The 13,433-nt window shown below is 39.2% G+C and overlaps 1 protein-coding gene across 1 annotated transcript in view; it reads right to left on the bottom strand.

Moving 5' to 3' along the window:
- Positions 1 to 320: 320 nt before the first annotated feature.
- The window catches only part of JAM2 (junctional adhesion molecule 2), a 33,303-nt gene continuing 20,190 nt past the window's right edge, over positions 321 to 13,433 (bottom strand). The window contains exons 2-10 of the mRNA XM_065676748.1: positions 12,346 to 12,411; positions 9,902 to 10,015; positions 8,580 to 8,732; positions 6,566 to 6,771; positions 5,474 to 5,576; positions 3,640 to 3,747; positions 2,826 to 2,841; positions 2,228 to 2,261; positions 321 to 1,221 (exon numbers count right to left, since the gene is read on the bottom strand). Of these exons, the coding sequence (XP_065532820.1) occupies positions 1,189 to 1,221; positions 2,228 to 2,261; positions 2,826 to 2,841; positions 3,640 to 3,747; positions 5,474 to 5,576; positions 6,566 to 6,771; positions 8,580 to 8,732; positions 9,902 to 10,015; positions 12,346 to 12,411 (833 nt within the window). The 3' untranslated portion in view covers positions 321 to 1,188. The remainder of the gene's footprint in view (positions 1,222 to 2,227; positions 2,262 to 2,825; positions 2,842 to 3,639; positions 3,748 to 5,473; positions 5,577 to 6,565; positions 6,772 to 8,579; positions 8,733 to 9,901; positions 10,016 to 12,345; positions 12,412 to 13,433) is intronic.

Below are 13,433 nucleotides of genomic sequence, written 5' to 3'. Positions count from 1 at the left end.
TTTCAGAAGCGTGAATAATTTCTTAATTGTACTGTAAGCGCAGTTAGCTGTGATCTTCAGGTGACTGAGGCAGCTGAGTCGTATTTCTTAGTATTAACTGCAAAACTGTGTTGTAGTGCTGAGCAGTTCTAACATTGTTAATGACACATCAAGAAGGAGCTACTTGTTTTTCTGAGCTGATCACATACAGGAAGCTTCTGCAGAAAAAAATCCCATGAACCCTACATGGAATGGACTTGCAGAGCCAAAACTGTAGGCACAAGGTCTACTAATTTTACAGGCGATGTGTTATTCTTACAGAAGCAGCTGACACCTGTTAATGAGGTTGTGAGATTTAAATTTTAATAATTTAACTGTTGACACAAACACTTAAGGTTCAGAGCAGCTATTTATTTGTGACACTTCCAACAACTAGGATCCAGATACCACAGCCTGAGTTATACTGGTATGACTTTTCTTCAGAATGAAATTACGTATGCAGTCTACAGCAAAAGTGAGAGACTGCTTTGTGGAAGAGAAGTTGTAGGCATTTTGTATTAGACAATGAACCGCTGGTTCAGACTAAATTACAGGATGCTTTATTATGTCAGGATAGTGAGGTTAAACTTTGCACAACTATTTACAGTCACATAGATGACTTTGGCAAACCTAATACAATGTCAAGGTATTAAGTTATCAGAATTGCAGGAGATTTTGAGCCCTTGACAATGATGGAGACATAGGTAGTAGAAGTAGTGGTAGCAAGATCACCAGTGAAAGTTATTTGAGTAGACTGTTGCAAGCTGTAAGAGGGAATCCAATATTGCCGCATATATACATGAACAAAATGAGAATTGTAGAATGGTTTGGCAGGGAAGAGACCTTATTGATCACCTATTCCTACCCCCCTTTCCACAAGGCCAGGTTGCTCAAGAAGTCTTCACACATGTTGACATATATTAAATTTAATTCTGTCTTTAAGTTAAGGGCATTTGGTGGTCTTGGGAGTGGGAGGCTTGTGCAGTGTGAAGTTTCTTTTCGCTCCCAAAAAGCGATCACAATTAATGTTGACTGGATCTAAATACTGGCAGTTTCTACTTTCTGCATGTACTACATGGAAACTATTTACAGAGTAGAGGTCAAAAGATCCCTTTGATACTTTTGTATAACAAGTAGTCATTTGATGTCCCTCACAGAGGCAGAAATCTTCTAAATAACAAAGGACTTGGTATGCTTGAAATCCTAAATGAAGCAAACGAGTTAACGTAAGTAATAATTCAAGGATTTTAACCAGATTAACATTGAGTGTACATTTCAGATGAAACTAAGGCATTGAGTTTGAGAAGAAGCATGCCCAAAGCACTGTTAGTTAACATGAAAGGGAAGTCTACACAATGCACTACTACACAGAAGTAACTTATTAAAAACTACAAGTATCAAAAAGCTCTGTTGAGCATCTGATTCCTAAGTGCTGCATTAATACTGGTAAACAGATACCATAGCTCTTCAAAGTTTACTCCTCTCACTCAGAGCAACCAGGCAGCTGGCCTCAGGAAGTTTCATATATATTAGGTGAAGGAATAAGCTTATGCTTTTTTTTATGTTCTGTTTTGATTAAAGAAATGGGTGTTGTGCAATGAGCTTTTAAGACTATTAATGTAACCTTAAATTACAGATAATAAAATTAAGTTGCTCCAGTTGAAGTTTTTTATTTGGAGCTCCATTCTTGCACCAGTCTGAAAAGCTGGAGCAGTTAATGTGCAGTTTCTCTCAATGAGGGGGGGGCGGGGGGGAGAAGTAGTAAGTTTAGCTTCTATATTCAGTCAAGCCTTAGAGGAACTAAGGCCAAACCTTTCCTTCACTGCTGATTTGAACTCCCAAGTTAATTTCCTTGGCTGACAGAATGGACAAAAGCAAGGCAGAGTGGACATTTTCACAAGAAATAGCATCATTAAGTGGGCAGCTTAGAGGTGATACTGCCAAATAGTGTAAGGGTGTTTATTACTCTTTAGTTTATCTATCTGATAGCTGGAAAATAATCAAGAACATTTGAAAGAAAAAGAATAAAAGAAGCAAATAGAACAGAGAGAAAAAAATTGGAAGCTATAAATGCAAACAGAGGGTGTCTTCATGAACTGGTGGTGTGTACAGTTTGTCAAGGGCAGGGTCATATGTGCAATCCCATCGGAGATGAGTAAATTTTGAAGACGTCTAAAGTTCAGACACACTATAAACACAAAATACTTGCCTTTTCACTTGTAGATTGATAGTTGGTCTTCTTCCTGTTAATAGAGCAGGAAAGGAGCACAGGTTAAATAGTGACTTTTCTGGTGTTAGTTTTAACCCTTTGAGAATCTTATTTATGAACAAATCCATTGAATGCTTTTAGGTAGCTGCCGTTGACTCATGAACCACTGTCAAGTTACCTTCCCTAGCTTGTCTTTTAAGGTCTTCCAGAAATGCTTTTTGTCTAGTTCATGGCCAGTATAAATAACAGAGTATTTTGAAGTAATGGGGTTAAACTTAATCAGGGGGGAAGTTCAGATTAGTTTGAAGAGGCGACACATACCCGTAGCTGAGTTAGGGGTTTAAACTGTAACTGTAAAAAGCTGCATCTCTGCACACTGATCACAGTAATAATGCTTTATTTGTTTTATGACCAACACACTGGTTCTAATAAGGGAACCAGCTGGTGTGTAGGATCAGAGGTTTATTTCAGTGTTCAAAAAGGCCTCTGTGCAAGAGTCATGTGAGAAAGTCCTTAAACAATCATCCTGGATTACTAAATCAGAAATGTATGTGAAGTTTGCAGTGGTTTGTGTACTACCTTGCATCAGGATACTTACTGGGAAGAGTTTTCCTCTGAAAAAGAAAAAAAGAAAAACAGTTAGCACAAGAGCAGTTTCCCTGGCTGATTTACAGTCCTTTGAAATAGTTATTCTGAGCTTATTCAGCTCTTCAGTTTCTAGGAGTTCGTGACAATTGTCTCTTCCGGTGTGAGTTTAAACAGAAAAAGATTAGATTGCTTTCAAAGGTAAATAAACTTCCAGGTGAACATGAACTCTAACAGCAGCTCCGTTAGCTTGTTACTTTCAGGCAGCCGACATTCTCAGACCCCGACATTTGGCATCCCTTGTGCACGAATGTAAACCCTGAGGAAAGGGTAACGTGGTGCCGAGCTTTAGCAGTAAGCTTAAAAAGCACACTCTCCATGTGCACTTTCACCACAACCCAGAAGAGGGAGCCAGTTAACTTAGTTTCCCCTTTGTCGGAAGTCAGCCACTCACACTTTCTAGTATGAAAGTGAACTTTGACGGCTTTTTGGTTTTATTTATGTTGCCTCTGCCATCCCCTCCCAAATCTAGAGCAGAGAGGCTCCAGGACCTAGGGTTCGGCTCTTTGCTCTCCCTAGATTGCCGTGTGGTACCTTATGCAACTGAACAAACGTCTCCGTGTCGTTCTTTAAGTATCTTTTACAATAGAAATTGGCAGAAGAAAAAATGTCAGCACCAAAAGAGTTACTGTCATAATGCTTTTTAGTACCATGGAGTTAGAGCCTTCATGAATAGGAGAATGCAGTACTGTCTGCAGAAGTGCAGGCTTTTTTTTTTTTTTTTTTCTTTTTTCCTTTTGACACAAGAGTGATTTTATTTTACTTACTTGTAAAGTAGCCCTTTTTCTGGGCATAAAATACTCCAAGGCCACACAATGCCATTACCAGAGCCACAAATACTACTGCAGTGATGATACCACTTACATTGAGGTCATCTGTAATTACAAGACAGAAGTCCAATGTTGTAAAAGTTTCCATTGGCTTTATTTGTTTTCCCCCTAATTATTACAGGCAGCATTTGTAGCTACTGGAGGTCTTTGGCCCAAGCTGTGTAAGTCAGCTGGTAACACTTGAATGTAGATAAGCAGTCCAAAAGCACTACAGTATCACAGCCACATTGACAGGAGTGCTAGACATACTTCAAGTGCTTAGTTCTGGTCAAAATTAGGGAACGACTATGAGGCTTCAAGGGATGCATACTCCGTATTAAACCTGTCCCAAATAAGCATTTGAGTAGTATGTCTCTAGGCGAAAATAACGCACAATCTTTAAAAGTCTTAAAATAAGCATTTTCCTATCGTTAGCTTGCCTGAAATAACTGAAACAGCTGATGGCAAGTCCCAGTCCTGAAGAACTCTTCAGGCCAGTTATTTAAAATTCAGTGCTTTTTTATTTTTAGACAGCAAGGCTTTTAAAATTCAGTACAATAAAGACCCACAGATACTTTGGTCCATATGTTACAATTCTATGATCCTATGTCCAAACTTGAACTCGACACTGGGCTACCAGAACACCTAGCCATTTTTAATTTTGAAGGGGATGACTTGTGCCCATTTCCTGATATAACCTCCAAGAGGTTCACACAATCATCTGTTTTAGGAGAAAGAAGCATAAACTGACAGAAATATTTTCACAGGTTTTTGTTATATGTCCAATTATCAGTTCAAGATTGTGACTTTAAGCATACATTAATATTTGGTTGGGAATTTTATCCACAAAGTTATCAATATTTGTGCATTGGTTGACAGCAATTTAGGACTCTTTTATTTCCACAGCAGAGGGATTTTATCTAGGTACCTTGTGGGACACTTGACCAGGAATGCATTAAAAGCCATGATACAGTGACTTTCAGCTAAGTTCTAAGAAAAAACTGGATAATTGCTTTATGGAATACTTGGACATGAAATTCTGTGCAGTATTTTTTAGGATTTGTTACTATCTGCTTTCCTATCCCATCTGCAAGACTAGTTTTATATTTTGCCAAAACACTCTCACATTTTGGGTTATTATAGACTATCAACTTTGCCTCTCCAGCCCTTGCTAAATTCTTCATGACCTAACCAATGTCTTACTTCACCTGCTATGCTGTGCACATAGAAAAGAAATAGGCAACGTGGGATTTTTTTTGTGGTTTTTTATTTGTTTGTTTGTTTTTTAAGCTACACTGACTTCTTCAGTGTTCCTCTGGCAGTTATAAAAGAGTCATTCAGTTAAATGTCTGATCTGTTACAGTAAGATACTTTAAGATGTCACATGAATGCATTTGAAAAGGGAGGCTTTTCATATAGAAAATAACCCTGTGGACTGGCACAGCATCTTCTACTCCTTCCACAAAAGCAATCTGAATTAATAACACTTTCACATGGGTACTGCTGTTCTGAAGTTCAGTGTTTAGCAACCTGAAGGCTGGTTATTGCAATAATTTTAAGGCACTTAATTAGCTGCTTTTCTGTGAAATGCAGTGAGATACGTTTGTGCTGTATGAAAAGAATGCTTTAAGTAGCCACAGCATCTACATAGAAGGAATTCATATTATTATTCCTCCCCCCAGATGCCATAATCAAACAAAAATATGTAATTCTTAGCTTCTCAGTTGTACCTCACAACAGAATAATTCCTATTGCAAGACTGGTTTTCTCCCTTATTTTCTTTGACACATACCAACTTGCATTCGCTTCACTGAGCATTTCTGAGATAATCCAATCCCATTGGAGGCTTCACAAAAATACTCTCCAGTGTCATTCTTTGTAACTGTGTTAAACAGCTGTTAAGAAAGAGTCCAAAACCATTATCAGAAGAGAAAAAATAAAAATCAGACTTTCCTGTGGGATAGAAATTTTGACATGTCAACAGGGGTTTGTTTGTTTGTTTGTTTGTTTAAACAGTGTCATAATTCAGCTCCCTCATCACACTGCCTGTCCTTCAGCTTCTGGTCTAAGAGAGACTTCTTGATGGACATTTTAACTAGATGGAGTGGATCTACAAGGAGATTCTTTTTCAGGGGATAAGTAGTTTCCAATAAAGTGCATTTTCTTAGACACTCTAATTTCAGAACCCCTGAAATCAGAATATTTTGTTCATTTTAACAAACAAATGATAATCATGTACTACAAAACATGACCCATAAAGTTCCTGTGGGAAATGCCTCTGTCCCTGTCTGTCTGTGTCATCCCTTCCCCCCCACCCCCGAATGGCACCTTCTCTCTTCTTCCAATGGAGAAATGCTTAACTGCACTATTTATCAAATACTTTTCACTGGCAAGTACTCTAGCCATGCCACTCAAGTCTTGGAAGGCAAATGCAAGGATGAAGACCTTAGGGCCACTGTAGGAGATGATCAGGTTCACCCTTAGTGCTGCACTCCCACTGAAGTGCATGAAGTTGCTATTCCAGATTTTAAGGTGCTACTACCAATAGAACTCTGTTGACATACTGAGAGATCATTCTCACCTGGCACTAGGTAGCTAACTGGCAAGGTGAAATTTGTCATAAATTTTCTATATTCTGCTCATTTTTCATTACTGCAGCCTTGTAACTCACCCAATTTGTATGTATCACTCTGTGTCTATGGCTTGTCATTAGTTCAAGGCAGAAACCACCTTATACATTTGTTAGCACGTATTTCAGCATGACACTGATCTCCAACAAAGCCCTTGTGCATTTCAGGGTTAAGACTCCTGTGTGTCATTGTATTAAACAGTAAATTTGGTCTTCTTGATAGCTGGTTATGACAGAGTTGGTTATTACACTTACCAGAGTGCCAGACTTCTTATTCATGGTGTAAGTTACGTTTGCTGCTCTAGCATTGCCTGTTCCTGTCTTTTCCAGTAAGGCAACACCGTTCTTGTACCACTGGTACTCAGACGGAGGAGACCCCTCTGTCTCCTTACAGCTCAGTTGCACTACTGTTCCTGTCATTGCAGAGCTGGGTACCTCACACACCGGAGTAGTTGGAGCAACTGGACAATGAAATTGCACTTGTTACACGGTTTTATCAGTACTGTCTGTAAGACAACAGTTTGACAGTCCCTGGTGAGGAAGTGAGCACTTGCATGCATACTTAGAAACTAGCATGTTAATGAAATAAGGTGATGGAGAAGGGGTTGAAGGCAGAGTCCTGCCACTGGAGAGCACAGCAAAATTTGGGAGTTGCTAAAAAAAGATGCCTGCTCCCAGCCTCCACCACCATCTGCTGTGTCATCCTGTCTCCAATCTATACACCCTCATGCAACCCCAGGGAGTTTGTTGTACCTTACGTCTTGTATGGGTCCTCTTGCTCACACAGAGGCAAGAGAAGGGAATCCATAGTCCAGCAATTCCCCCCTTCCCTGCTCCAGTACTTAAAAATAGAAGTGAGGAAGGTGTCTTTTTATATTAAAAGAAGTTCTGAAAAATGTCTGTCAGAAAGAATTACCAAGACTGGCCACTGCCATAGCCATTGTGTAAATACCGAGGAACAGAACTAATTGAACACTAAATTTCAGTATGAACACTCCCACACACAGATGCAGGAGAAGTGATCATTCCATCTGCCATGGAGATAAACATCTCTTTTCCGATTTTTAGTACAAGAATAGAAAAGGAACTTAGGGGTTTTTTTGGTAACAAGAATCTATGTAGAAGAAAGCTAAGAATGAAGAGGCATGCATGGAACATTAAAAACACAGGTGACACCTTAACAAGTATTCATATTTTTTTCTTGACTGATTTTAAAATCAGAAGTGAAAATAAAGAAAACCAAGGGAAATACTAACTAATCCACATTAACTTTCAAAAAAGGTTTGTGAGCAACACACACACACACACTCTCACACTCTTCTTTGGACTCTATGATTTCAACTTTAAATTAAGAAACTGTGTTTATATAGGGAAAGCTGTTGGGATAACGGAAGAAAGGAGGAATAAGTGGGGGTTTTAGTAGCTCATTGTTGGAACTGATCAGAAGTTCAAGAATTTTTCATCCTTAATGAAGGACTTTGAGACTTTGCTTTTAACTTTAAAAGATCAATTATTTTTTATAGAAAAAAATCCAAAACTATATAACAATACCATATAGAAACTACAAAAGCAAATATTTTCTTTTCTCCTTATACAGAGAAAAGAAGAAATACACCAACCTCTACCATTCATTTATAGGGAAAAATACCAGGAACAATATAAGAAGAATGTGTTCTCTTCCCTCCATTCCCCAATGGGGAAAGAAAACAAAGAGAAAACGTATAAAGAACAACCACCCCCCCAAGCCAACACCATCTCTTCTGTAAATAAAGACCACAGTCTGCTTGCTCACTGGCTGGCATTGCACAGACACTGCAGCAGTTTCTCCTTCCAAAACCAGGAGGAGTCTGTAGCATATTGAAATGAACTGCTGCTGAGGAATATTTGATAAGTGTTGACAGATGCTGACTTTCCAGTGCCAAACACCATGATCATTTTATCCAGATTCTCAGCCACTGAATGACTTCAATTTTAGTAGAAATGGAAGTTTCAGCAATACATAGATCAGCACACTTGCTAAGTTTTGAGAAGTGAAACCCACACTTACAGCAACAAACCCCTAGTCATATTTCTTTACAATGCAAGTGTGCATTTGGCAAAGCTCTTTTGTGAGTACCTTGTAGGATGTGCATATGTACATGTGTTTAGAAGCCCAGCCCAAAGACCACCCAAAAAGCCAGCAGCCACACACCACACAGACAACCCTACCATCAACACCTCTTGCTATCATTCTATTCAGTTACAGAAGCCTGGGTAAAAAAGTTTGTACCCAATACTGTGAGGGTAATAGTAGCCTCTCCCAGACGTTGCCCCTCTTCGCTCTTTGCACTGATTTCACAGCGGTAGGTCCCAGAATCCCTTCTAGTCACATTTCTAATACGGATTCCTGTATTCAGCATCTCTGCTCGGCCTCGAAGATCACCTTTAAGGGAGGACAGAGAGAAGTTTCTGCTCTTTGCTTACAGAAAATGTCTGTCTCATTAGCTTGTTCTGAAATCACACGCAATTTATAAACTCATTTGTTCAGGGTTAGCTATCTATCACCAAGGAGCAATATGTAATCCCTTTCCCAAGACAGTAAGACCCACCCACAGCTTGTCCATTTGGTCTAAAAAACAACACCCAAACAAACAAAAAACCTCCTACATCTGTCATATTTTCCAGTTGAAAGGTGGAATGGGTTTTCTCTGCAGATATTTCAAGAAAACATGTATAGCAGCAGTCAGGTGACAAAAAAGAGACATTATCTTCCATGAGAGGGACAGCAACCACTAACTTAATTACTTTTCAGAAAGAACTGTGAGTGAGACCACAGCTAAGTATTTGGCATATTAACTTGGCAAGAAAAACCGAATGCATTTAGTAAAGATATTGCCAGACTTCCTATAACGGCAGTTTTTTCATTATATAGGTTGTTATGAAAGTAAATTTACATGCACACACAGAACCATGAGTTCCAGTGTTTCTTTAAACTAAACATACGCAGAAAAAAAACCCCAAACCCCATGTTCACCAACAGGACCAATATATCTTGCAAGCTCTGCAAACCAACAAAATCACTGCTTTTATTTTACTTCCCAACCTTCATTTATTGTCTACAAAGTACCAGAGACGCATATGAAGCTGAGGTAAGTCCTTTTTAGAACATATAAGCAGAAATTCCACTTCTGAAAAAAATACAAAGTATTTAAAATATACAGCTGAGTTTACATTTTATGTATATAAAAATTGCTGCATTATTCATACCTAAGCCTCCAGCTCTACAGGAGGCTTCAGAAGCCTCTTTGTAGCATAGGAGTGCAGAGCTTGCAGTAGTTTTGGGGAGTTTATATCCAAATGTAATTTCATTTTTGAAAAATGATGAGGAATGTCATTTTCCTTACATTTGAGTCTTACTATATTTAACTTCATTAAAAATAACTAATCATTGATGATCATATTAAGTGCTTCCCCTCTCTGCCCCACAGGGAAGAATTCTTTCCCTCAAAATGACAGCTGTTCAGTTCCTAATGTTATTCCCCAAAGAAAAGGTTGGTATCTATGCTAGAGAATGACATGTTAAACTATTAGTCTAAGTTTGTAGTACTATACCTGTAAATTCACTGTTGTAGTAGACAAATGAGACTCCTTGAGACTGAATTTTCTTCCATTCTATTCTTAAGCTCACACTTTTGGAAAACTTGTGCTTACAACTAAGAATAGCCTCTAGAGGGGCAAAAAAAAAAAAAAAGAAATAAAGACAATAATGCAAAGAGGACTTTAACATTGTGTTTGGTACACATTCACACTCCATTAAGTTAATATTCTCTCTTCAAAAGAATCTGAGCAGTCAGTAAGGGCCATATCTACTTCTCAAGGTGATGGCATCAGGCCTTCTCCAGGTTTACACAAACAGAATCTATTAATTTTACCATACTTCAGTGGCCTTCAGATCAAACTTCAGTTGCTGGGGACCATGTTGGATGGGCACAGATTGTGTATTGCTACCCTCATTTTAGGTTTAAATATTTTTATCAGTGAGCAGAACACCATTAAAAAAGGACTCTGAACCTGTAAATGATATTTTATGAATTACCATTCTGAATTCAGCATCAGTAGTTTGACTGTTTAAATGTAAACTTAATGCAGGTGGACAAAATGCTGGTAAGATGGTTAAACATTCTCCTAAGTAATTTGTATATTTAGTTACAATTTCACATTAGTTATTGTAAGGGTATGTGGAAGGTGAGAGTCTGCTTCATGAAGGTTTCCCAGTCATAGACCTATTCAATGCAAAAGCAGTAAGAAGTAAAAAGGGCTACAACAAACAAAACCAGACCACAGGCATGACAGATAGGGACTAACAGAGATGATGATAAAGACCATCAGTATTTATTGGGATAAACTCAGTGTTTCAGTAGTTCCATTCTCTGTGGAAAAGCATGCTGAAATATACATTCCCTCTCCCTTCCCTACCCCCCCTCCCCCCGGAAAATAACACTTAAGTCAAGGTATTATTACGAACTGTTGGGAGACAACATCAGAGGAAAGAATTTATCCACATCTCTGACTGGCTCCAAATCTATTAATACAGTAAAATTTAGCATCTCCCAGAAACTTCTGTAAAAGAAACAAATACAATATTGACCTTGCCACTTCTAGGCTTCTTCCAACACAGGCCAGAGTATCAAGGATCAAAAGCCTTAATAGTTTTGACAATGCTTGTCTAGCTTTTCAAGAGGCATTGCTCAAACATACAGACAATCTGCACTAACTGGCACCCTCATTTCCAGTGCAAGCAAACACAGCTGAAGGGCAATTAAGAGCTACCAACTGATCTACCCACTCATCCTTTAGAGTCTAATTTCCCAGGTCTGTTCTTTAGAGAAGCACAAAGCTTCCAAGCGGCCAGACTGGTAGCCTTGGTGATCTCTCATAGGGGAAAAAAATGTCTAGACAGAGTTGAAAGAAAAAGTGAGGCAGGAGGGCATTCTGTGCCAGAAACACGTTACACACGCACTGGCCACTCCGAAAAACATGCTGTGCACTCAGGAAGCCTGAGGTTCCTGACTTTAGGTTGAGTGGATGGGTGGAGGCTTCCTGAATCTTAAGATTTGCTAAAGTTTCCTTTCAATTTTGTTTTTGTATCCTTTTAACAAAGAAAAGACATCATTCAAGCTCAGCTTGCTCTTGCAACTGACCTTGTGACAGTTGGCTGGTCTCATGAGCTAGTCTGTATTAGCTGACATAAAGGGAGCTCAGCTGAAGAGTTCTCAGCTGAACAAGTCACCTCTGTCTTGAATGAGCTGCCCCTTTCTTGCATACCACATGTTTTTGTTTCAGGAAAAGCTAGCATTGATGCTCTCTCACGAATCTTATACAGAGAAGGGGAATGGCATGGAAGAAAGGGAACACACACAGGCAAGACAAAACACAATAAACCCCTCCTTATAGTTCCCTTCTACTACTCCCCCCATACTAACAGAGTCAGCAGGAGGTGTTTCCAGAACAGGTCTACTTGACTTGCATTATGGTAGGTCCACAGTATGCGGTGCCTTTCTCACCTACTCCCTTCCTCCTTAACTTCTCTAGCACATTATTGGAAGTAATTTTTCATATGACATACACATATATAAATATGTAAATAGCCATTATAGTTACTGAAAATTAACTGACTTACCATTTTTCTCTCTCTAGTCCCTCACTTCTCTGTCGTGCAAGATAATTAGTGCTCTCCTTTCTATCAGTTCCCATCATTTTGGGTGGAATGAAACCAGCCAGAAGTAAGAGTGGTTGAAAAAGGACTGATAAACAAGTCATAGAATCATAGAATAGGTAAGTTTGAAAAGGACCTCTAGGGAGCATCTAGCCCAACCCCATATCAAGTGGGAGAAAATGGGGACAAGACCAAGTCAATGCACAGTCAATGCAGATTGTAAGAGCTAGACTGCTCGGGAAAAAGAAAAACAATCTTAACACCTACACAGCTTCTCTATACATAGTTTGCATGTATTGTATTTATACTAAAAATATTCACAGCAATGCCCATACTGTACCCTTGAACTCCTCTGCTTTTACGTTTTTGTTATCCGTTTCAATGGAAATTCCAGACACTTTACGATCTGCAAAAAGAAAAAAAAGACACAGTTCATCAATAAGTACTTGTAATTTCATATGTGCATCAGCAGCTACAAACAGTAATTTCAAGACCTCCTTACACTGGGCAGATTAGATATTGTCTGCTAAAGAAAGCATGGGACTAAGAGCTAGACCAGGGCTAGGCATGTGGGTGGCCTTGAACAATTCATCTTTTCTTCTCCATGCCTTGGCATCTGTAAAAAATAGTAATATTTCTCTCTTACAATAGAATGATAACATTTACATGTGAGAAGTTCTATGTAAACAGTAGGCATTGTTTTATACTGGGGTAATGTCTCAGTCTGTTTCTAATGGGGGAGACCTGCATTAATCCATAAGTGTATTTTCCATTGTATCCCTGTTACAAGGCAGGTGTTTACTGAAGAATACCATATACAGCTCCTACAGCATAAAACGCGCGCAGGAATTGACAGTTACCTCATTCTTGTTCAAGTGAGATGGAAAACATTTGTCAGTATTTCTACAGTTTTATATCAAAACAAAACCCCCCAAAAAACTGTACATTTTTGGATCTCTCTTGTATCAAGAACACCAAAACTCCAGAGAACATGTGAAATAACCACTAGCCCTACATCAACCCCCACCCAGCTATCTACTCCCCCAGTGGGCCTCACTATACACCCTCTCTTAAGAGCTGCTCTCCTCCCAGGAAAGGACTCCACTTCATTTCCTCACGATTCAGAAGCGTTCCTGCAAAGCCCAAGAATCAGTCAGTTATTCCAGCTACTCCATGACAGGCTACAAGTCTGCCAAGCACTCAGGAACAACTAAGTACAGCTCCTGACACAAGTTTACATTAACTTTATTCCCCCCACCAAGCACCTTTCTGAGGTGAACAGCTTTTCATCCAACAGTACCCCCAATTCCTCCCCAGAAGGGCTGATCTCAATCCCTTCATCCCCCACCTTGTACTGATAATGGGAGTTGTCCTGATCCAGCTGCAGGACCTTGCACTTGGCCTTGTTGAACCTCCTGAAGGCCATAC

The sequence above is a fragment of the Lathamus discolor genome, chromosome 4, assembly GCF_037157495.1.
Source record: "Lathamus discolor isolate bLatDis1 chromosome 4, bLatDis1.hap1, whole genome shotgun sequence".
NCBI lineage: Eukaryota > Metazoa > Chordata > Aves > Psittaciformes > Psittacidae > Lathamus > Lathamus discolor.
This window is presented reverse-complemented; position numbering and strand designations above follow the sequence as displayed.